Below are 22233 nucleotides of genomic sequence, written 5' to 3' on the forward strand. Positions count from 1 at the left end.
TACAGACCCCCAGTCACCCCAGCAGCTGCCAGTTACCAAACCCCGGCGCACCGCTATACCACACGGCCTCCGGCCACGAACTACCCTCAGAGAGCCCTGTTCAATTTGCGGTGCTACTCACAACCTATTCGGTGCTTTAGATGTAAGCAACTAGGGCACAAAAGACCAGAGTGTCCCCTAAACGCAGCGAACCAAGCGCAGTCCTGGAGAAGACCCGCCGGCGGAATCCCACGTAATCCTCAGCCTGCGGCCCGCTACGTAGAGGCGCAAGAATGCTGGAGCATCCTACATGAGGCAGACCTTGTGCAAGCTGCCCACCGGAATAACCGGCAACTGGTTAAAGTGAATGGGAAGAAGGTCAGTGGTCTACGGGATACTGGTGCTACCATGACCTTGCTTCAAAAGAACTTGGTGTCTGAGAAACAGTACACTGGAGACACTATGGCTGTGAGGGTAGCAGGGGGCGATGTGTTCAGCCTACCTGTTGCCAGGGTACATTTGGATTGGGGAGTGGGCGCTAGACCTGTGAATGTGGGGGTCAAGAAGGACTTACCTGCTGATGTTCTTCTTGGAAATGACTTGGCCCCCCTTGTTTCTGCCTACGCTCCTATGGGTCCCGCTGATGTTAACTCTGTGACTACCCGTGCCCAGATCCATGCAGCAGAGACTGACCCACCTGCTGCTAAGCCCCAGGACGATGAGCTCAGTAAATCTCTATCCGCTATTGATATGTGGAGGTCCCGTTACAATGCGCTGATGAAGGAGAAGAGGAGCGCAGAGGAAAAAGCACGTTTAGAACGTGAATCTCTGCTAGACAAGCTGCACCGACAGACTGCAGAAAACACCAGCTTGAGAGTGGGACATGAAACCTTAAAGACAAACTTAGCGACACTTGAGGAGAAGCTGACGCTGGCTCATAGTGAGGTGCAGCAACTCAAGGGCACCCTATGTCAGTATGAAGGGATTGTGGATACCTATAAAGAGCAGGTACAGAAAACTCGTAAAGAAGCTGATGGGATTTTGAAGGACTGTTTGGCCCTGGTCTGGGCACTGAGGAATTTGAACCCTTGTTTGTATGGACAGGAATTCTCTCTCATAACGGGAATACAGATGGATTGTCCCAGCAAACTGACATGCCTACCAGGCGCTCTGGTGGTATATGGCACAGTATATACCCTGGACAGCCGAGCATGACAAACCAGAGGGAGAGGAGTTTGATGGTCCTGTCCCCCAGCAGCAGAGGAATATACAGGGAATTGGGAGCCCAGACTCCATTCCCCAGCGGCAGGCTGCGTTACAAGGGGTAGGGACAGTTGGTCCTGTCCCCCAGCAACACGGCTGTTTAGCCAAAGGGGAGACGATTGGTCTCCCCCTCCAGCAGCACAGCTATGTATCCAAAGGGGAGACAGTCGGTCTCCCCCTCCAGCAACCAGGCTCCCACCAGGCTACTTCCATGGTAGTGCTGGCACCCGGGCAGAGTACAGCTGGTCTCTGCCCACCTCGCAACCCACCAATTCAGCGTACCAGTCCCCCACACAGCTGTGGTGAGGCACCTGGACATGTACAAGTTTTCCCCATACTCAGGTGTAGTAACCATTTATTGTGGGTGGGCTGTACTACTAATTGTGTTTTAAGGGTGGGTTGCTGGACTAACCAGGGCACTGACCGGCAGGAGGTCAGATACCCTGTTAGTCTGTTTGGAAAAGGGGAGAGATGTGACGAAACCAATCTCGCCACTGTACATTGGAGGGCCTGTTATAGAACATTCTTTGGGCTGGAGGTACATGGGCTTAAGGATACCCAGAGACTGCATGGAAATATGGAATTTTATATGCTGGACACCCCATGTACTTTCATAACTCTGTCTTATGTCTATGTCACCCTGTATCCATAAATACAGGATGGGTACAGGGTGTGAGTGCCCCTTGTGGGAGCAATTGTGACTCTATAAGCCAAGTGGCATAAAAGACTTTATAGCTAATAAGAACTGTTCCTATATTCTCTAATAAGATGTATTCTATGTATGTTTCAGATCTGATTGTGTCTCAGGAGTCGGTCTGGGTAAACTGATTGTGTCCTTGTGTGATTATGTTAACTAGACTGCCCAACATCAGATTGTCTGAGTAAACGTTCTTCCCTAGTTAATTAACTTAATATGTTAATCTGTTTTACCTGTGAATAGACAATTGTTAGAGGTTTGATGCATTGTTCATATGTTTGCTTTACTGTTAAACCAATGCCCTCTGTAACCTGAAGCCAGGGTGTATAAATCTGTGTGCTGCCTTCAAATAAAGTAGACATTCTGTTTTAAACCTGAAACTGGCTGGGTTGTGAATTGCTGATTCCCTATGCAGGACATTGTTCATCTGGTATTAACCCTTGGTACACAGTTGGTACCGTAACAGGAGTCTCATAGGGTGTTCAGCTTAAAGGCACACCTACCATACTTCTGGTATCTACCTATATATATATATATATATATATAATTATATATAATTCAAGAGAGCCTAAAGCTTCAATATTGATTTCAGAGAATTGAATCTAGTCCTGCAGTTGTGGCCCACATATTGATAAGCGAACTTGCAGTAGTTGTGACAGTGGCGCCCCTTTAATCCTTTATAAGACAAAAGGTTGCAAAACTACCAGACATGCATGTGTTTGTGATTAGTTATGGTAATTAGAAGGCTGTTAATTGCAGGTGTGCACCACAAATCTCAAAGACGATTTTTAGAGATATGAAAATGGTTCCAGGGTCCATTTAGTCTGGCTTTACTCCTGAATTCTCAAAATTGACCTTTAAAGATAGATAGATATTTATTTATTAAAGTAGACAACCCAGGGTATTGATCTAGGCCCATTTTGTTAAATTTTAGATGAATGCCAAATACGATCATAAAAAATGATTATACATTTTTTCACAAACTTTCGGCTAGATTACGAGTTGTGCGTTAGGGTAAAAAAGCAGCGTTAAGAGGTCCTAACGCTGCTTTTTTACGCCCGCTGGTATTACGAGTCTTGAAGGTTTAGGGTCACCGCACACTTCTTTGGCCTTACCGCAAAACGTAAACTTTGTAAAGTCTTTTTTCTATGGGACTTCCATAGCGCCGATATTACGAGTCTGTCATGGGAGGCCAAAAAGTGAGCGGTACACCCTCTACCTCCAAGTACACTAACACCCATAAACTACCTATTAAAGGGACACTGAACCCAAAAAAATTATTTCGTGATTCAGATAGAGCATGCTATTTTAAGCAACTTTCTAATTTACTTCTATTATCAATTTTTCTTCTTTCTCTTGCTATCTTTATATGAAAAATAAGGCATCTAAGCTTTTTTCTTGGTTCAGTACTCTGGAGAGCAGTTTTTGATTGGTGGATGAATTTATCCACCAATCAGCAAGGACAACCTAGGTTGTTCACCAAAAATGGGCCGGCATCTAAACTTACATTCTTGCATTTCAAATAAAGATACCAAGAGAATAAAGAAAATTTGATAATAGGAGTAAATTAGAAAGTTGCTTAAAATGTCATGCTCTATCTGAATCACAAAAGAAATAATTTGGGTGCAGTGTCCCTTTAACCCCTAAACCAAGGCCCTCCCGCATCGCAAACACTATAATAAAAATTTTAACCCCTAATCTGCCGCTCCGGACACTGCCACCACCTACATTATATTTATGAACCCCTAATCTGCTGCCCCCAACATCGCCGACACCTACATACTATTTATTAACCCCCAATCTGCCGCCCCCAATGTCGCCACCACCTACCTACACTTATTAACCCCCAATCTGCCGCCCCAACATCGCCGCCACTATAATAAACATATTAACCCCTAAACCGCCGCACATTAGTTAAATATTATTAACCCCTAATTGGAACAGCCAATAGAATGCAAGCTCAAACCTATTGGCTGATTGGATCAGCCAATAGGATTTTTCTACCTTAATTCCGATTGGCTGATAGCAGCAGCATCACAACACTTCAGAAAAAGGATTTTTTTGAAACATTGGACCAAGGGCCCATATGGTATAGCACTTAGATAGAGCTGTCTGCTGCTCTGCATTTGTGTTTTAACATTGTTAACTGTAACAATGTTTTTACAATTTACAGAGCAATGGAGGAACGTCAATAGGGTACTTGGAGCAAAGTACTGCATGATGTAGTAGCTACGACTATTTGGTTTAATTGGATAAATAAGCCAATGAATCCTCCATGCAAGCTTTAGCTATGACTAATCCAAATTATGCCTAAAGGCTCAAAAAGTATAATTGCTGAAAAAATCCAAACATCCCAACTATGGATCGCTAGAACTTCAGAATTGAGGACCCTTGAGGATTATTGCTTTCTCAAATTGAATGATTTAGATAAACTTCAGATTATAAAATTTTACTGGGAGGAGTTCCTTATTTAAAACAAGCCTTCTGCAACACAACCAGCAATTCAATAACATTTACCTTTGGTCTTTGGTCAGGAAAGCAGAGAACTCAACCAGCTCCCTGTCAACTTTATGCAAGGGATCAGAATTTCTTATAAAGTTTCTATTGAGGCTGCACAGGTTGGATTGTAGTAACTTTGTCAACTTTTTCTTGCAACAATAAGAGAATAATCTTACCATATTAGCATCATCATCAATGTTATTGCTGTAATCAAGTTTAGGGTCTTCAAGGTGGAGCTGAGGAAAGGCTGAGGAGTGAGATGTTTTTCCATTGCAATCTTTGTATTCTCCTGGAAGGCTGTGTCTATTTTGCACTCCAAACACATAAGGCACATGCAATGTATCATGCATGTCGTACATGTCTCTTTTTTCGGCAAGGTCCATCCTGTTGCAAGAAGAGCCAGTACGACTAGATACTTCCTCATCAGATGTCTCTCCTTCTGAGCTCTCCTTCCCATCTGCAGACAGTAAGGACTTGTGCTCCACACTTTCCACGTGTCTTTTTAGGCTTGAAGCTCGCCCTATACTGTTCCAGCTGGACCTGCGGCTATTCCAGTTGCAGACTGCACCCCAGGAGCTGTGTGGGGAGTTGCGAACACTGGACTGGAATGAAGAAGAAAAAAGCAGATTTCTTTAAAAACTCAATTTATATTGTGTTACTTTATATCTTTTTCATACTTATCAGTTTAAAGAAACGTTTTCACCAGACATATGCCCTCATTCAAATTCATTTAAAGCACTATCCAAAGTGCCCTTTATCAGGACTTTAAAAGGGACATGAAAGTCAAATTTAAGCTTATTTACTTTCCACAGTTTACAGTATCCACTACCTCCAGGTATTAGGGTCTAATGTCTATAAATAATTTAATTAGAGAGTCCTATACCAAGATGATACAGTGCATGACAATGTTCTTGCAAAAATTCTCACACAAATGTAAACAAGCAGGGAAATTCCTGGTTTCAGCAATATCCTATTGGGAATTCAATACTTAAATCTGTGCTTCACAAAATGTTTAAACCTCCTGGACTGTGCAATGGGGTATTTTGTCAACTTGTTCTTGCATGCAGAATATTTGTGAATAAAAGGTCTAAGCTTTTATTTTCCATTAAAAGACATCTGAAAACAGAAATGTTCTTTCGTATTTTTATCTGAGTGAGAATGTGCACTCTGGCATGATATAAGCTGTTGGGCATTCAATATAAATAAGTGGTAACAGGGCAAGATTTTGGAAGAAATATGAAAGAGTTCTATGTTGGACATACTCTTTTAAGGTCCTGGAGTTTTATCCAAAATGCAACAGTAATTAATGAGAAAAGAAGTTTTAAGTGAACCCACAGAAATATATATTTATATCCTTTTTAGGGGAGCCACAATGATGTCTTAATTATTTTTCACTTCTGAATGTATATACAATAAAAGTTTTTGACATACCAAAGACTTGATATCACTGGCGTGAGGTCCCCCTGACACATTGCTCCCTCTCCGTGACTCACAGATCAGAGGAATATCTCCAAAGAGAGCACTTTTTGGCACTGGCATGGGCGTGGCAGCGGTATGAATAATGAGTGGAGGATGCAAAGTGGATTTCATATCTTGGTATCCATGAACTGGAGTAACTAAAAGAAAAAAAAAAACATAAATTATGCTTACCAGATAATTTAATTTCCTTCTGTATAAGTAAAGTCCACGGCTTCATTACTTACTGTTGAGAAATACTGAACCTGGCCACCAGGAGAGGGCAAAGACACCCCAGCCAAAGGCTTAAATACCTTTCCAACTTCCCCTATCCCCCAGTCATTCTGCCAAGGGAACAAGGAACAGTAGGAGAAATATCAGGGTATAAAAGGTACCAGAAGAAAAACATAAATTAGGGGGCCAGTCATCGGAGAAAAACGGGCGGGAGCCATGGACTCTCCTTATACAGAAGGAAATTAAATTATCTAGTAAGCATAATTTATGTTTTCCTTCTTAATATAAGGAGAGTCCACGGCTTTATTCCTTACTGTTGGGAAACTTATACCCAAGCTCTAGAGGTCACTGAATGAAAACGGGAGGGAGAAAAATAGAGATGGGGCCTAATCTGAGGGCGCCACAGCCTGCAAAACCTTTCTCCAGAAGGCTGCTTCAGCTGGAGCCAAAACATCAAACTTGTAAAATTTAGAAAAAGTTTTTAAGGACCAGGTAGCCGCCTTACAAATCTGATCCATAGAGGTCTCGTTCTTAAAGGCCCAAGAGGACAAGGTAACTTCCATGGAGGAGAAGAGGACATCATCACTAGATCCGCGAGTCACAATGAAGCAATCAGTATTACTGACACCTGCTCCTGCTTGATGCGGGCCACTACCCGAGGAAGGAGTGGTAATAGCGGAAAAAGGTAGATTAGACTGAACCTCCAAGGCACCGCTAATGCATCTCTTAGTTCCGCCTGAGGATCCCTGGACTTCAACCCATATCTGGGTAGTTTGGTATTGAGACGAGACGCCATGAGATCTATCTCTGGCGTCCCCCACATGTAACAAATCTCCGCAAACAATTCGGGATGGAGAGACAATTCCCCCGTATGAAAGGATTGTCTGCTGAGAAAATCCGCTTCCCAGTTGTCCACGCCCGGAATGTGGATCGCTGACAACGAACAGCCGTGGGCCTCCGCCCACTCCAGAATCCGAGATACTTCCCTCATCACTAGGGAGCTTCTCGTTCCCCCCGATTGTTGATGTAAGCCACCAAGGTTATATTGTCTGATTGGAATCTAATAAACCGGGACGAACCAAGAAGAGGCCAAGTCTTCAGAGCATTGTAGATTGCTCGAAGTTCCAGAATGTTGATCTGGAGGGAGCATTCCTCCTGAGACCACAGGCCCTATGCCTTCTTGGCACCCCAAACAGCTCCCCATCCTGAGAGACTCGTGTCCATAGTCACAATGTCCCAGGATGGTCATAGAAAGGAAGTCCCTCGGTACAGATGATCTGGACAGAGACACCAAGAGAGCGATTCTCTCGACCGGCTGTCCATGGAAATCTATTGAGACAGATCTGAATGATTGCCATTCCACTGTCTCAGCATGCACAGCTGTAACGGTCTGAGATGGAACTTGGAAAAGGGAATGATGTCCATGTTGGACACCATGAGACCAATTACCTCCATACACTGAGCCACAGATGGCCTTAAGGAGGACCAGAGGGCAAGACATACCGAAGCTAGCTTGCAACGTTTTTGGTTGGTTAGAAATATCCTCATAGATATTGAGTCTATTATAGTACCCAGGAATTCTATCCTTGTGCTTGGAATAAGAGAACTCTTCTTTAAGATTATCTTCGATCATCCATGTGATCGAAGAAGTGTGAAGAGATACCAAATGGTCCTCAACAAGATGAAAGGATAGTGCTTGAACAAGAATGTCGTCCAAGTAGGGAGCTACTGCTATACCATGGGTTCTGGCGACGGCCAGGAGAGTCTCTAGAACCTTTGTGAAGATTTGTGGATCAGTAGCTAGACCAAATGGAAGTGCCTGGACCAAATAACATGTTTCCCTTAAAGGGGAGGGAAAGTAGTCTAGAATTAGAAGTCATGTTCGCAGACCAGGAATTCAGCCAGAGCGCCCAACGAGTCTGTACTGAGAAACCAGAGATTTTAGCATTCAGGCGAATAATCTGCATGTTTGCATCACAGATAAAAGAATTAGCAATTCTCAAAGCCTTAATTCTTTCTTGGATAACATCAAGGGGACCCTCATCAAATCTGCTAAGGAGTCGCACCAGAAGGCCGCAGCGCCAGCAACCGAGGCAACAGATGCTGCCGGTTGAAATAAATATCCCGTATTCTGAAACATTTTCCTGAGAAAAGTTTCCATCTTCTTATCCATCGGCTCTCTAAAAGACGAGCTATCCTCAAGAGGGTTAGTAATAAACTTAGCTAACATAAAGATAGCGCCATCCACCTTAGGGAGGGAACCCCACAACTCCAGCTGAGAGTCCGGGACCGGGAATAATTTTTTAAAGGCAGATGAAGGGGAAATAATATTCGCCATTTTTACAGGTACAGGAAAAGTTAGCGGCACTATCCTGTCCTCTTACACTCTGTCTAATTTAGGGATCAAAGGTACATCAGGCAACTCACGGGACGGTGAGTCCTTAGAGGTGGACGGCTCAGAAGTACTAATGGGTTAACCTTCTTAGACATAATAACCTTGCTGATGTATATAGAACATAGTTGAGAGGGCAGGCACACCAAGGCCTTATATATATATATATATATATATATATATATATATATATATATATACAATATAGACAGGTTTTACCATTAAGAATAGAGGGAGTACCCTCAAGCATCTCAGAATCCTCCATAGTAGTAGGATACAGAATAAATTAACTATTTATTTCTCACAAAATGGCACCTTTATACCCCCAATGACTGGGGCACTCATTACCTCCTAGACCCAGGCAACCAGAGAAGAAGCGACCTCTCAGACGGCTAGCTCGGTCAGGAAAGAGAAAACAAAAGTGTTACCACACCCAGTCACGTGGTGCGCAAGACAGGACTGCCCCTGCTATGAGAAAAAGCATGCCAAGCTTTAAGCTGCACAGCATTCAAAGTGAAAGTAAAAACCTATATGTTCCATTACCACATAACAACAGTCTATGAGCCCAAGAAACAAAAATAAATCTCACACATAAAGCAGCATAAAATCAAAATGACACATTTGATTAATCCCCACTGTTCAATAACCTCCCACAGGAGATATTAAACCATGATCCTATAAAGATAAAAGGAGTCACACTGTGACCCTGTCTTCGGCAATTTTAACATAAGTAAAAATTTAAACGATCTTACCAGAATCCAAGCTGTGGAACAGAAACACAGCCTCTCAAGTGTAACAGTCTTGTAGCATCGCTCCTGACATAGACTTGAGTGAAGAAAGCAGACAGTGAAACTCGTCAACACTGATTGCTTAGGAGCTGTTAGCAGGCAGTCTGGATGGGTTCGCAGAAAGACTAACCCTGCATCTCAAGACTCTAACTTTCATCAATGCTCTCACTGAGAGGCTGACAAGACTACTTAAAACTCCAGTTCCATAACGAAAGGCATATATCCCTCCTGAGGAACAACTACGAAATCTTCTGACACTTCTCTGCCATCCTCCTGTGATGAAAGGCAAAGAATGACTGGGGGATAGGGGAAGTGGGAGAGGTATTTAAGCCTTTGGCTGGGGTGTCTTTGACTCCTCCTGGTGGCCAGGTTCAGTATTTCCCAACAGTAAGGAATGAAGCCGTGGACTCTACTTATATTAAGAAGGAAATGTATAATTCAAACTGACATTAATGAAAACCTCAGCATTTGCATTTATTATCTCTAACTGCAAATTGATACTTAGGGGTAGATTTAACAAGCAGTGGATGCTGCTTTCTACGCCCATTGTTTCCGTCTCGCCGGAAACGTAAGACTGCTGCTCCTTAACTTGTATATATGTATATAAGTATATATATATATATATATATATATATATATATAATAAAAATAACATTTCCCTGTATGTGAAGAGCATAGGAATTGTGCAGTAAATATACAGTAAAACACATAAATAGATATGTACATATATATATATATATATATATATATAAAAATATGTATACATACGCATATTTAGACATGCATATGTATATATACAATATAGTCCTTTGCATATACGATATGCCTTTTAACCCTTATAACTTTTATTAATATTTATATGAATTTTTTTTTAGCAGAAAGTGTTTATATGAGTGTAACTGTAAATTTTAATCTATTTATGTTGTGTTTAGTGCAACCCTTTACGCAAGGTTTTCAGACACGCTAACCTGACGTGCATAAATAAGGATTGCGCTCTCGCAGTCGTGTTTACTTTCAACTTGTAATTTGAGCACTATTTCCGTTGTGCACAAAAACCTGTAACAGTTATTGTGCCACTTATAATCTAGCCCTGTATTGTTAATTCGAATTTATAGTTCTACAAAAAAATATTTTATTAATAAATAAGAAATTGCATTGAAATTACGTAAGAAAAAAGACTTGAAATGAAATTTTAAGATATGAAATGAAGATATGAAATGCTAAGCCTATTATTTTAGCTATTGTAAATGAGTTTCCCCGTCTCTGCGAGTGCGCTGAACAGGTGAGTTATTTATGAGTAGCTTAGCAGTTCTATGCAAGGTCTGGCATTCTCTCTAAGCATTTTTCATGTTTATGACAAGAGAGGCAATTTTAAGACAATATAAGCTGAAAGCAGAGTTATTTGATGTGTATTGACTGAAATATTTAATTTTTAAAGTGCTCCCTTCTCCCTGATAACTTTGCTCTCTTTAGATACGTTTCCTTTCCAGCACTTTCCATTAATTCTTAAGACAGACATTTTGCAACTTCCATGGACAGCGCCTCACTTTTTTTTAGAGAGTTCCCTGAAGGCGGCCCTGCAAGCGTCAGGGTGGTTTTTCACGTCTGATCTCGTGAATGCTAGTTAATCAACCCTCTATGTATAACATTGTTGCAAACATAGCTGCACAGCTGCCATATATTTATCAAGCTCCGTATGCTCGCCGGAAACAGAAGTTATGAATCAGTGGTCTAAAGACCTTTTTAAATTCTTGCACCTGGGCACTGTGGTTTCTAGTTACGCCTCTGGATACAATGAAAACAGGTCATATAAAAGTTTAATACTTACTTGCATTTATATGTTCTCTTTGAAGATCAGTGAAGAACCCCATAAAAAGATTTTACTATAACAAACTGCTGTGCGAATTCCTCCTATATCATAATTATGCCAGTACATATTTATATAAGGTTTAGTATTTACTTACACGACGCATTGGAAAGACTATTCTGCATTGCACATTCATCCGCAGGCGATAAGGAACCGGACTGAGATCCATCCCCCTGATATAAAAAAAAATCACACAAATTTAAATTGCCACATAACATACTCATCAGAAGATTATATTACAGAAGTTTATTAAACATTAATAGTAAAAAAACAAAATCTTTAGAAGCTTTAATATAGAATTTGTTGTTGTTATTAGTGGTTAAAATGACATGCAAGTCCTGTATTTATATATGCATAATGTAGTTTAGCACTGTATATTTGCATAGTGTGTGTATATATATATATATATATATATATATATATATATATATATATATATCAGTATTGTATATACACTGTATGCATAATATATCAGCAATTCATATATGCATAGTATATATCAGCACTTTATCTATGCATTGTATAAATCAGCAATTTATATATGCATACTATGGCCTAGATTTGGAGTTCGGCGGTAGCCGTCAAAACCAGCGTTAGAGGCTCCTAACGCTGGTTTTGGCCGCCCGCTGGTATTTGGAGTCAGTGATTAAAGGGTCTAACGCTCACTTTTCAGCCGCGACTTTTCCATACCGCAGATCCCCCTACGCCATTTGCGTAGCCTATCTTTTCAATGGGATCTTTCTAACGCCGGTATTTAGAGTCGTTTCTGAAGTGAGCGTTAGAGCTCTAACGACAAAATTCCAGCCGCCTGAAAATAGCAGGAGTTAAGAGCTTTCTGGCTAACGCCGGTTTTTTTAAAGCTCTTAACTACTGTACCCTAAAGTACACTAACACCCATAAACTACCTATGTACCCCTAAACCGAGCTCCCCCCACATCGCCGCCACTCGATTTAAATTTTTAACCCCTAATCTGCCGACCGCCACCTACGTTATACTTATGTACCCCTAATCTGCTGCCCCTAACCCCGCCGACCCCTATATTATATTTCTTAACCCCTAACTTGCCCCCCACAACGTCGCCGCAAGCTACTTAAAATAATTAACCCCTAATCTTCCGACCGCAAATCGCCGCCACCTACGTTATCCCTATGTACCCCTAATCTGCTACCCCTAACATCGCCGACCCCTGTATTATATTTATTAACCCCTAATCTGCCCCCCTCAACGTTGCCGACACCTGCCTACACTTATTAACCCCTAATCTGCCGACCGGAGCTCACCGCTATTCTAATAAATGTATTAACCCCTAAAGCTAAGTCTAACCCTAACACTAACACCCCCCTAAATTAAATATAATTTACATCTAACGAAATAAATTAACTCTTATTAAATAAATGATTCCTATTTAAAGCTAAATACTTACCTGTAAAATACATCCTAATATAGCTACAATATAAATTATAATTATATTATAGCTATTTTAGGATTAATATTTATTTTACAGGTAACTTTGTAATTATTTTAACCAGGTACAATAGCTATTAAATAGTTAAGAACTATTTAATAGTTACCTAGTTAAAATAATAACAAAATTACCTGTAAAATAAGTCCTAACCTAAGATATAATTAAACCTAACACTACCCTATCAATAAAATAATTAAATAAACTACCTACAATTACCTACAATTAACCTAACACTACACTATCAATAAATTAATTAAATACAATTCCTACAAATAAATACAATTAAATAAACTAGCTAAAGTACAAAAAATAAAAAAGATCTAAGTTACAGAAAATAAAAAAATATTTACAAACATAATAAAAATATTACAACAATTTTAAACTAATTACACCTACTCTAAGCCCCCTAATAAAATAACAAAGCCCCCCAAAATAAAAAATTCCCTACCCTATTCTAAATTAAAAAAGTTACAAGCTCTTTTACCTTACCAGCCCTGAACAGGGCCCTTTGCGGGGCATGCCCCAAGAATTTCAGCTCTTTTGCCTGTAAAAGAATAAATACAATACCCCCCCCCCAACATTACAACCCACCACCCACATACCCCTAATCTAACCCAAACCCCCCTTAAATAAACCTAACACTAAGCCCCTGAAGATCTTCCTACCTTGTCTTCACCATACCAGGTTCACCGATCCGTCCTGAAGAGCTCCTCCGATGTCCTGATCCAAGCCCAAGCGGGGGCTGAAGAGGTCCATGATCCGGTCAAAGTCTTCATCCAAGCGGGGCAGAAGAGGATCTTCCATCCGATTGAAGTCATCATCCAGGCGGCATCTTCGATCTTCTTCCATCCGGAGCGAAGCGGCAGGATCCTGAAGACATCCAGCGCGGAACATCCATCCAGACCGACGACTGAACGACGAATGACTGTTCCTTTAAGGGACGTCATCCAAGATGGCGTCCCTCGAATTCCGATTGGCTGATAGGATTCTATCAGCCAATCGGAATTAAGGTAGGAATTTTCTGATTGGCTGATGGAATCAGCCAATCAGAATCAAGTTCAATCCGATTGGCTGATCCAATCAGCCAATCAGATTGAGCTCGCATTCTATTGGCTGTTCCGATCAGCCAATAGAATGCGAGCTCAATCTGATTGGCTGATTGGATCGGCCAATCGGATTGAACTAGATTCTGATTGGCTGATTCCATCAGCCAATCAGAAAATTCCTACCTTAATTCCGATTGGCTGATAGAATCCTATCAGCCAATCGGAATTCGAGGGACGCCATCTTGGATGACGTCCCTTAAAGGAACAGTCATTCGTCGTTCAGTCGTCGGTCCGGATGGATGTTCCGCGCTGGATGTCTTCAGGATCCTGCCGCTTCGCTCCGGATGGAAGAAGATCGAAGATGCCGCCTGGATGATGACTTCAATCGGATGGAAGATCCTCTTCTGCCCCGCTTGGATGAAGACTTTGACCGGATCATGGACCTCTTCAGCCCCCGCTTGGGCTTGGATCAGGACATCGGAGGAGCTCTTCAGGACGGATCGGTGAACCTGGTATGGTGAAGACAAGGTAGGAAGATCTTCAGGGGCTTAGTGTTAGGTTTATTTAAGGGGGGTTTGGGTTAGATTAGGGGTATGTGGGTGGTGGGTTGTAATGTTGGGGGGGGGGGTATTGTATTTATTCTTTTACAGGCAAAAGAGCTGAAATTCTTGGGGCATGCCCCGCAAAGGGCCCTGTTCAGGGCTGGTAAGGTAAAAGAGCTTGTAACTTTTTTAATTTAGAATAGGGTAGGGAATTTTTTATTTTGGGGGGCTTTGTTATTTTATTAGGGGGCTTAGAGTAGGTGTAATTAGTTTAAAATTGTTGTAATATTTTTATTATGTTTGTAAATATTTTTTTATTTTCTGTAACTTAGATCTTTTTTATTTTTTGTACTTTAGCTAGTTTATTTAATTGTATTTATTTGTAGGAATTGTATTTAATTAATTTATTGATAGTGTAGTGTTAGGTTAATTGTAGGTAATTGTAGGTAGTTTATTTAATTATTTTATTGATAGGGTAGTGTTAGGTTTAATTATATCTTAGGTTAGGACTTATTTTACAGGTAATTTTGTTATTATTTTAACTAGGTAACTATTAAATAGTTCTTAACTATTTAATAGCTATTGTACCTGGTTAAAATAATTACAAAGGTACCTGTAAAATAAATATTAATCCTAAAATAGCTATAATATAATTATAATTTATATTGTAGCTATATTAGGATGTATTTTACAGGTAAGTATTTAGCTTTAAATAGGAATCATTTATTTAATAAGAGTTAATTTATTTCGTTAGATGTAAATTATATTTAACTTAGGGGGGTGTTAGTGTTAGGGTTAGACTTAGCTTTAGGGGTTAATACATTTATTAGAATAGCTGTGAGCTCCGGTCGGCAGATTAGGGGTTAATAATTGAAGTTAGGTGTCGGCGATGTTAGGGAGGGCAGATTAGGGGTTAATACTATTTATGATAGGGTTAGTGAGGCGGATTAGGGGTTAATACATTTATTATAGTAGCGGTGAGGTCCGCTCGGCAGATTAGGGGTTAATAAGTGTAGGCAGGTGTCGGCGACGTTGAGGGGGGCAGATTAGGGGTTAATAAATATAATATAGGGGTCGGCGATGTTAGGGCAGCAGATTAGGGGTACATAGGGATAACGTAGGTTGCGGCGGTTTACGGAGCGGCAGATTAGGGGTTTAAAAAAATATGCAGGGGTCAGCGATAGCGGGGGCGGCAGATTAGGGGTTAATAAGTGTAAGGTTAGGGGTGTTTAGACTCGGGGTACATGTTAGAGTGTTAGGTGCAGACGTAGGAAGTGTTTCCCCATAGGAAACAATGGGGCTGCGTTAGGAGCTGAACGCTGCTTTTTTGCAGGTGTTAGGTTTTTTTTCAGCTCAAACAGCCCTATTGTTTCCTATGGGGGAATCGTGCACGAGCACGTTTTTGAGGCCGGCCGCGTCCGTAAGCAACTCTGGTATCGAGAGTTGCATTTGCGGTAAAAATGCTCTACGCTCCTTTTTTGGAGCCTAACGCAGCATTTGATTAAACTCTCGATACCAGAGTTAATTTTATGGTGCGGCCAGAAAAAAGCCCGCGGAGCGTTAACAGCCCTTTTACCGCCGAACTCCAAATCTAGGCCTAAATGTCAGCATTGTATATATGCATTTTATATATCAGTATTGTATATATGCATAGTATATATCAGCAATTTATATAAAGGTATGCATACTATATAACAGAACTTTATATATGCATAGCATACTTCAGAAATTTATGAATGCATAGCATATATCAGTGTTGTATATATATATATATATATGTGTGTGTGGTATATATCAGCAATTTATATATGCATAGCATATATCAGCAATTTATATATGCATAGCATATATCAGCAATTATATATACATACTATATATCACCATTGTATATATGCACAGTATATATCCACATTGTATATGTGCATAGTATATATCACCATTGTATATATGCATAGTACATATCATTAATTTATATATGCATAGTATATATCAGCACTTCATATATGTAAAGCATATATTATCACTTTATATATGCATAGTATATATCATAAATGTGTATATGCACATTAAACATGTCAGCCAAGGGTGAAATCTTTCTGGATACATTCACTCCTTGTTTGCTGCAATTGGATTTCGATAGCTAAACTCTCTCCAGTACTTGCCTTATGTTGAGTTGCCCTTCCAAAACTTTTTTTTACAATACATAATTAAATATTTTATATTACAATCTCAAAGTCCTTTAAAGGGATATGAAACCCACAATGTTCATTTCATGATTCAGATAGAGCATGTCATTTTAAACAACTTTCCAATGTACTTCATTTAACTAATTTGGTTCATTCTCTTTGTATCGTTTGTTGAAAAGCATAATTGGGCTTACCGATGTGTTCAGCTAGCTCCCAGTAGTGCATTGATGTTCTTTCAATAAAGGATACCAAGAGATTGAAGCAAAATTGACAATAGAAGAAAAACATAATTTATGTAAGAACTTACCTGATAGTCCATGAGCTAGTGACGTATGGGATATACATTCCTACCAGGAGGGGCAAAGTTTCCCAAACCTCAAAATGCCTATAAATACACCCCTCACCACACCCACAATTCAGTTTAACGCATAGCCAAGAAGTGGGGTGATAAGACAAAATCATAACCACCACAAAAAAGGGTGGGCCTCATGGACTCTTGCTAACATGAAAGAAATGAATTTATCAGGTAAGTTCTTACATAAATTATGTTTTCTTTCATGTAATTAGCAAGAGTCCATGAGCTAGTGACGTATGGGATAAATGACTACCCAAGATGTGGATCTTCCATGCAAGAGTCACTAGAGAGGGAGGGATAAAATAAAGACAGCCAATTCCGCTGAAAATAATCCACACCCAAAATAAAGTTTAAATCTTATAATGAAAAAAACTGAAATTATAAGCAGAAGAATCAAACTGAAACAGCTGCCTGAAGTACTTTACTACCAAAAACTGTTTCAGAAGAAGAAAACACATTAAAATGGTAGAATTTAGTAAAGGTATGCAAAGAAGACCAAGTTGCTGCTTTGCAAATCTGATCAACCGAAGCTTCATTCCTAAACGCCCAGGAAGTAGAAACTGACCTAGTAGAATGAGCTGTAATCCTTTGAGGCGGAGTTTTACCCGACTCGACATAAGCATGATGAATTAAAGATTTCAACCAAGATGCCAAAGAAATGGCAGAGGCCTTCTGACCTTTCCTAGAACCGGAAAAGATAACAAATAGACTAGAAGTCTTTCGGAAATTCTTAGTAGCTTCAACATAATATTTCAAAGCTCTAACTACATCCAAAGAATGCAATGATCTCTCCTTAGAATTCTTAGGATTAGGACACAATGAAGTAACCACAATTTCTCTACTAATGTTGTTAGAATTCACAACCTTAGGTAAAAATTTAAAAGAAGTTCGCAACACCGCCTTATCCTGATGAAAAATCAGAAAAGGAGACTCACAAGAAAGAACAGATAATTCAGAAACTCTTCTAGCAGAAGAGATGGCCAAAAGAAACAAAACTTTCCAAGAAAGTAATTTAATGTCCAGTGAATGCATAGGTTCAAACGGAGGAGCTTGAAGAGCCCCCAGAATCAAATTCAAACTCCAAGGAGGAGAAATTGACTTAATAACAGGTTTTATACGAACCAAAGCTTGTACAAAACAATGAATATCAGGAAGATTAGCAATCTTTCTGTGAAAAAGAACAGAAAGAGCAGAGATTTGTCCTTTCAAGGAACTTGCAGACAAACCTTTATCCAAACCATCCTAAAGAAACTGTAAAATTCTCGGAATTCTAAAAGAATGCCAGGAAAAATGATGAGAAAGACACCAAGAAATGTAAGTCTTCCAGACTCGATAATATATCTTCCTAGGTACAAATTTACGAGCCTGTAACATAGTATTAATCACAGAGTCAGAGAAACCTCTTTGACTAAGAATCAAGCGTTCAATCTCCATACCTTCAAATTTAAGGATTTGAGATCCTGATGGAAAAAAGGACCTTGTGACAGAAGGTCTGGTCTTAACGGAAGAGTCCACGGTTGGCAAGAGGCCATCCGGACAAGATCCGCATACCAAAACCTGTGAGGCCATGCTGGAGCCACCAGCAGAACAAATGAGCATTCCTTCAGAATCTTGGAGATTACTCTTGGAAGAAGAACTAGAGGCGGAAATATATAGGCAGGATGATACTTCCAAGGAAGTGACAATGCATCCACTGCTTCCGCCTGAGGATCCCTGGATCTGGACAGATACCTGGGAAGTTTCTTGTTTAGATGAGAAGCCATCAGATCTATTTCTGGAAGTCCCCACATTTGAACAATCTGAAGAAATACCTCTGGGTGAAGAGACCATTCGCCCGGATGTAACGTTTGGCGACTGAGATAATCAGCTTCCCAATTGTCTATACCTGGGATATGAACCGCAGAAATTAGACAGGAGCTGGATTCCGCCCATACCAGTATTCGAGATACTTCTTTCATAGCCAGAGGACTGTGAGTCCCTCCTTGATGATTGATATATGCCACAGTTGTAACATTGTCTGTCTGAAAACAAATTAACGATTCTCTCTTTAGAAGAGGCCAAACTGATTTGTGGGTGTGGTGAGGGGTGTATTTATAGGCATTTTGAGGTTTGGGAAACTTTGCCCCTCCTGGTAGGAATGTATATCCCATACGTTACTAGCTCATGGACTCTTGCTAATTACATGAAAGAAATGAGAAAGTTGTTTAACCCCTTAACGACCAAGGATGTGCTAGGCACGTCCTACAAAAAGTGTCAGTTAATGACCAAGGACGTGCCTGGCACGTCCTCTGGGGTTTCAAGCAGTGGAAGCGATACTGATCGCTTTCAGCCACTTTCAGGGTATTGCAGCGATGCCTCAATATTGAGGCATAGTGCAATACCCTTTTCAAGGACACAGATGCAGAGAGGGCCACTCTGTAGCCCTCTCTTCATTGGTCAGCGATGGTGCCAATCGTTGGTGGTGTGGGAGGGCTTGCAGGGAGGCGGGTGGGCGGCCCATCGCTGGTAGCCAATTTCCTGTCAGTGGGGCTGATGGGTCCGGCAGTGTGCATGTGCGCGGGAGGTGGGGGCGGGAGCGCTTGCGGGGGACGGGAGGTACACTACACTATGGTACATCGATAGTGAAAAGGAAGGAAGGAGAGGAATTTTTAAGTATTGGGAAAGGGATCTGGGAGGAGGTAGGGTATTGAGGGGGGCAGCTACAATACAGAAAATGGGTGTTTTATTTATTTTTTATAAAAAGGGGCACATTTTTATAAACTTGGTACTGGCAGACAGCTAATAGGTCGAGAGGGGTTTAGATAGCTGTTTGGGGGGGATCAGGGAGGTTGGGAGGTAATGGGGGATCCTACACCTCAGAAAAAAATATATATAAAAAAAAATCTTAAAAAAACAAAACAAAAATACCTTTATTTTTATACTGGCAGACTTTCTGATGCTGGGCATAAAACAAGTGTGGCGCGCAACGGCATTTAGCAATCTTCTAATTACCAAAAACTAATGCCAAAGCCATAAATGTCTGCTATTTCTGAACAAAGGGGATCCCAGAGAAGCATTTACAACCATTTGTGCCATATTTACACAAGCTGTTTGTAAATAATTTCAGTGAGAAACCTAACGTTTGTGAAAAAGTTAGTAAAAAAGTTAATTAATTTTATTTGATTGCATTTGGCGATGAAACGGTGGCATGAAATTACCAAAATGGGCCTAGATCAATACTTTGGGTTGTCAACTACACTGCACTAAAGCTAAAATTAACCCAACAAAGCTACCTAATTAACCACTTCACTGCTGGGCATAATACACCTTCACTGCTGGGCATAATACAAGTGTGGTGCGCAGCTGCATTTAGCTGCCTTTTCATTACCAAAAAGCAACGCCAAAGCCATAAATGTCTGCTATATCTGAACAAAGAGGATCCCAGAGAAGCATTTACAAACATTTGTGCCATAATTGCATAAGTTGTTTGTAAATAATTTAAGTGAGAAACCTAAAGTTTGTGAAAAAGTTAGTGAATTTTTTTTTGTATTTATTTAATTGTATTTGGCGGTAAAATGGTGGCATGAAATATAACAAAAATGAGCCTAGATCGATACTTTGGGTTGTCTACTAAAAAAAAAATATACATGTGAAGGGTTATTTAGGGATTCCTGACAGATATCAGTGTTCCAATGTAACTATCACAAATTGTGAAAAAAAATGGTTTGGAAATAGCAAAGTGCTACTTGTACTTATTGCCCTATAACTTGCAAAAAAAGTAAAGAACGTGTAAACATTGGGTATTTCTAAACTCAGGACAAAATTTAGAAACTATTTAGCATGGTTGTTTTTTGGTGGTTGTAGATGTGTAACAGATTTTGGGGGTCAAAATTAGAAAAAACAGTTTTTTTCCATTTTTCATCATATTTTATAAAAAAAATTATAGTAAATTATATGATATGATGAAATGAATGGTGGTATCTTTAGAAAGTCCATTTAATGGTGATAAAAACGGTTTATAATATGTGTGGGTACAGTAAATAAGTAAAAGGAAAATTACAGCTAAACACAAGCACCGCAGAAATGTAAATATAGCCCCGGTCCTTAACGTTAAGAAAATTGAAAATTGGTCTGGTCACTAAGTGGTTAAAAATGTGTTTTATCTGAATCATGAAAGAAAAATGTGGGGTTTCATGTTCCTTATTCTGTGTGACAAATAAATGTTTTGAAAGCATTGTTTTACTTACCACAGACTCACAGCTTAAAAAGTCTCTTGGATATTTTTTATTAAAGGGATAGTCTAGTCTAAATTAAACTTTCATGATTCAGATAGAGCATACAATTTTAAGCAACTTTCTAATTTACTCCTATTTTAATTTTGTTGTTCTCTTTGTATCTTTATTTGAAAAAGCAAAAATGTAAGCGTAGGAGCCGGCCCATTTTTGGTTCAGCACCTGGGTAACACCAATCAGCAAGCGCTACCCAGATGCTGAACCAAAAATGGGCTGGCTCCTACACTTACATTTTTGCTTCTTCAAAAAAAAAAGATAGCAAGAGAACAAAGAAAAAATGATAATAGAAGTAAATAAGAAAGTTGCTTAACCCCTTAAGGACCGGGCATTTTAGACAAAAACTTGCACAAAAGACCAGAGCATTTTTAGCATTTTTGCCATCACTACATTTAAACAGAAATAGAACCTTTTTTTATAATTACCTATCAAAACTATATATTTTTTTGTAGACAACCCAAAGTATTATCTAGGCCCATTTTGGTATATTTAATGCCACTGTTTTCACCCCCAAATCTCACTGAAACTATTTACAAACAGCTTGTGCAATCATGGCACAAATGGTTGTAAATGCTTTTCTGGGATCTCCTTTGTTCAGAAATAGCAGACATATATGGCTTTGGCATTGCTTTTTGGTAATTAGAAGGCCGCTAAATGCCGCTGCGCATCACACTTGTATTATGCCCAGCAGTAAAGGTGTATTATGCCCAGCAGTAAAGGGGTTAATTATAGCTTTAGTGTATAGGTTACCCTCCCATCTGATACACCCCACCCCCTGATCCCTCCCTGACCCCTCTCAAACAGCTCTCTTCCCTCCCCCACCTCACAATTGTCACCCCCATCTTAAGTACAGGCAGAAAGTCTGACTGTACTAAAATAAAAGGCTTTATATATATATATATATATATATATATATATATATATATATATATATATATATATATATTTTTTTTTTTATTTTTTATAAATATTATGCAGTGTTGGATTCACCCTTAGCCCCCAATCTCCCTGATCCCCCCCCAAACAGCTTTTCCTCCCCCTCTACCTTTTTTTACCGCCATCTTAGGTACTGGCAGTTGTCTGCCCCAGTACCCAGTTTGCTACAAATTAGGCAATTTTTTTTACAAAAAAATGAAAATAACCTTTTTTTTTCTGTAGTGTAGCTACCCCCCCTTCAATACCCTACCCCCTTCCCC

At 40.0% G+C, this 22233-nt stretch overlaps 1 protein-coding gene across 1 annotated transcript in view; it reads right to left on the bottom strand.

Moving 5' to 3' along the window:
• The window catches only part of CACNA1G (calcium voltage-gated channel subunit alpha1 G), a 686261-nt gene that overhangs the window by 253168 nt on the left and 410860 nt on the right, over positions 1–22233 (bottom strand). The window contains exons 15-17 of the mRNA XM_053708713.1: positions 11272–11347; positions 5870–6054; positions 4615–5040 (exon numbers count right to left, since the gene is read on the bottom strand). Coding sequence (XP_053564688.1) covers positions 4615–5040; positions 5870–6054; positions 11272–11347 — 687 coding nt within the window. The remainder of the gene's footprint in view (positions 1–4614; positions 5041–5869; positions 6055–11271; positions 11348–22233) is intronic.

This window comes from Bombina bombina, chromosome 1, assembly GCF_027579735.1.
Source record: "Bombina bombina isolate aBomBom1 chromosome 1, aBomBom1.pri, whole genome shotgun sequence".
Lineage (NCBI taxonomy): Eukaryota > Metazoa > Chordata > Amphibia > Anura > Bombinatoridae > Bombina > Bombina bombina.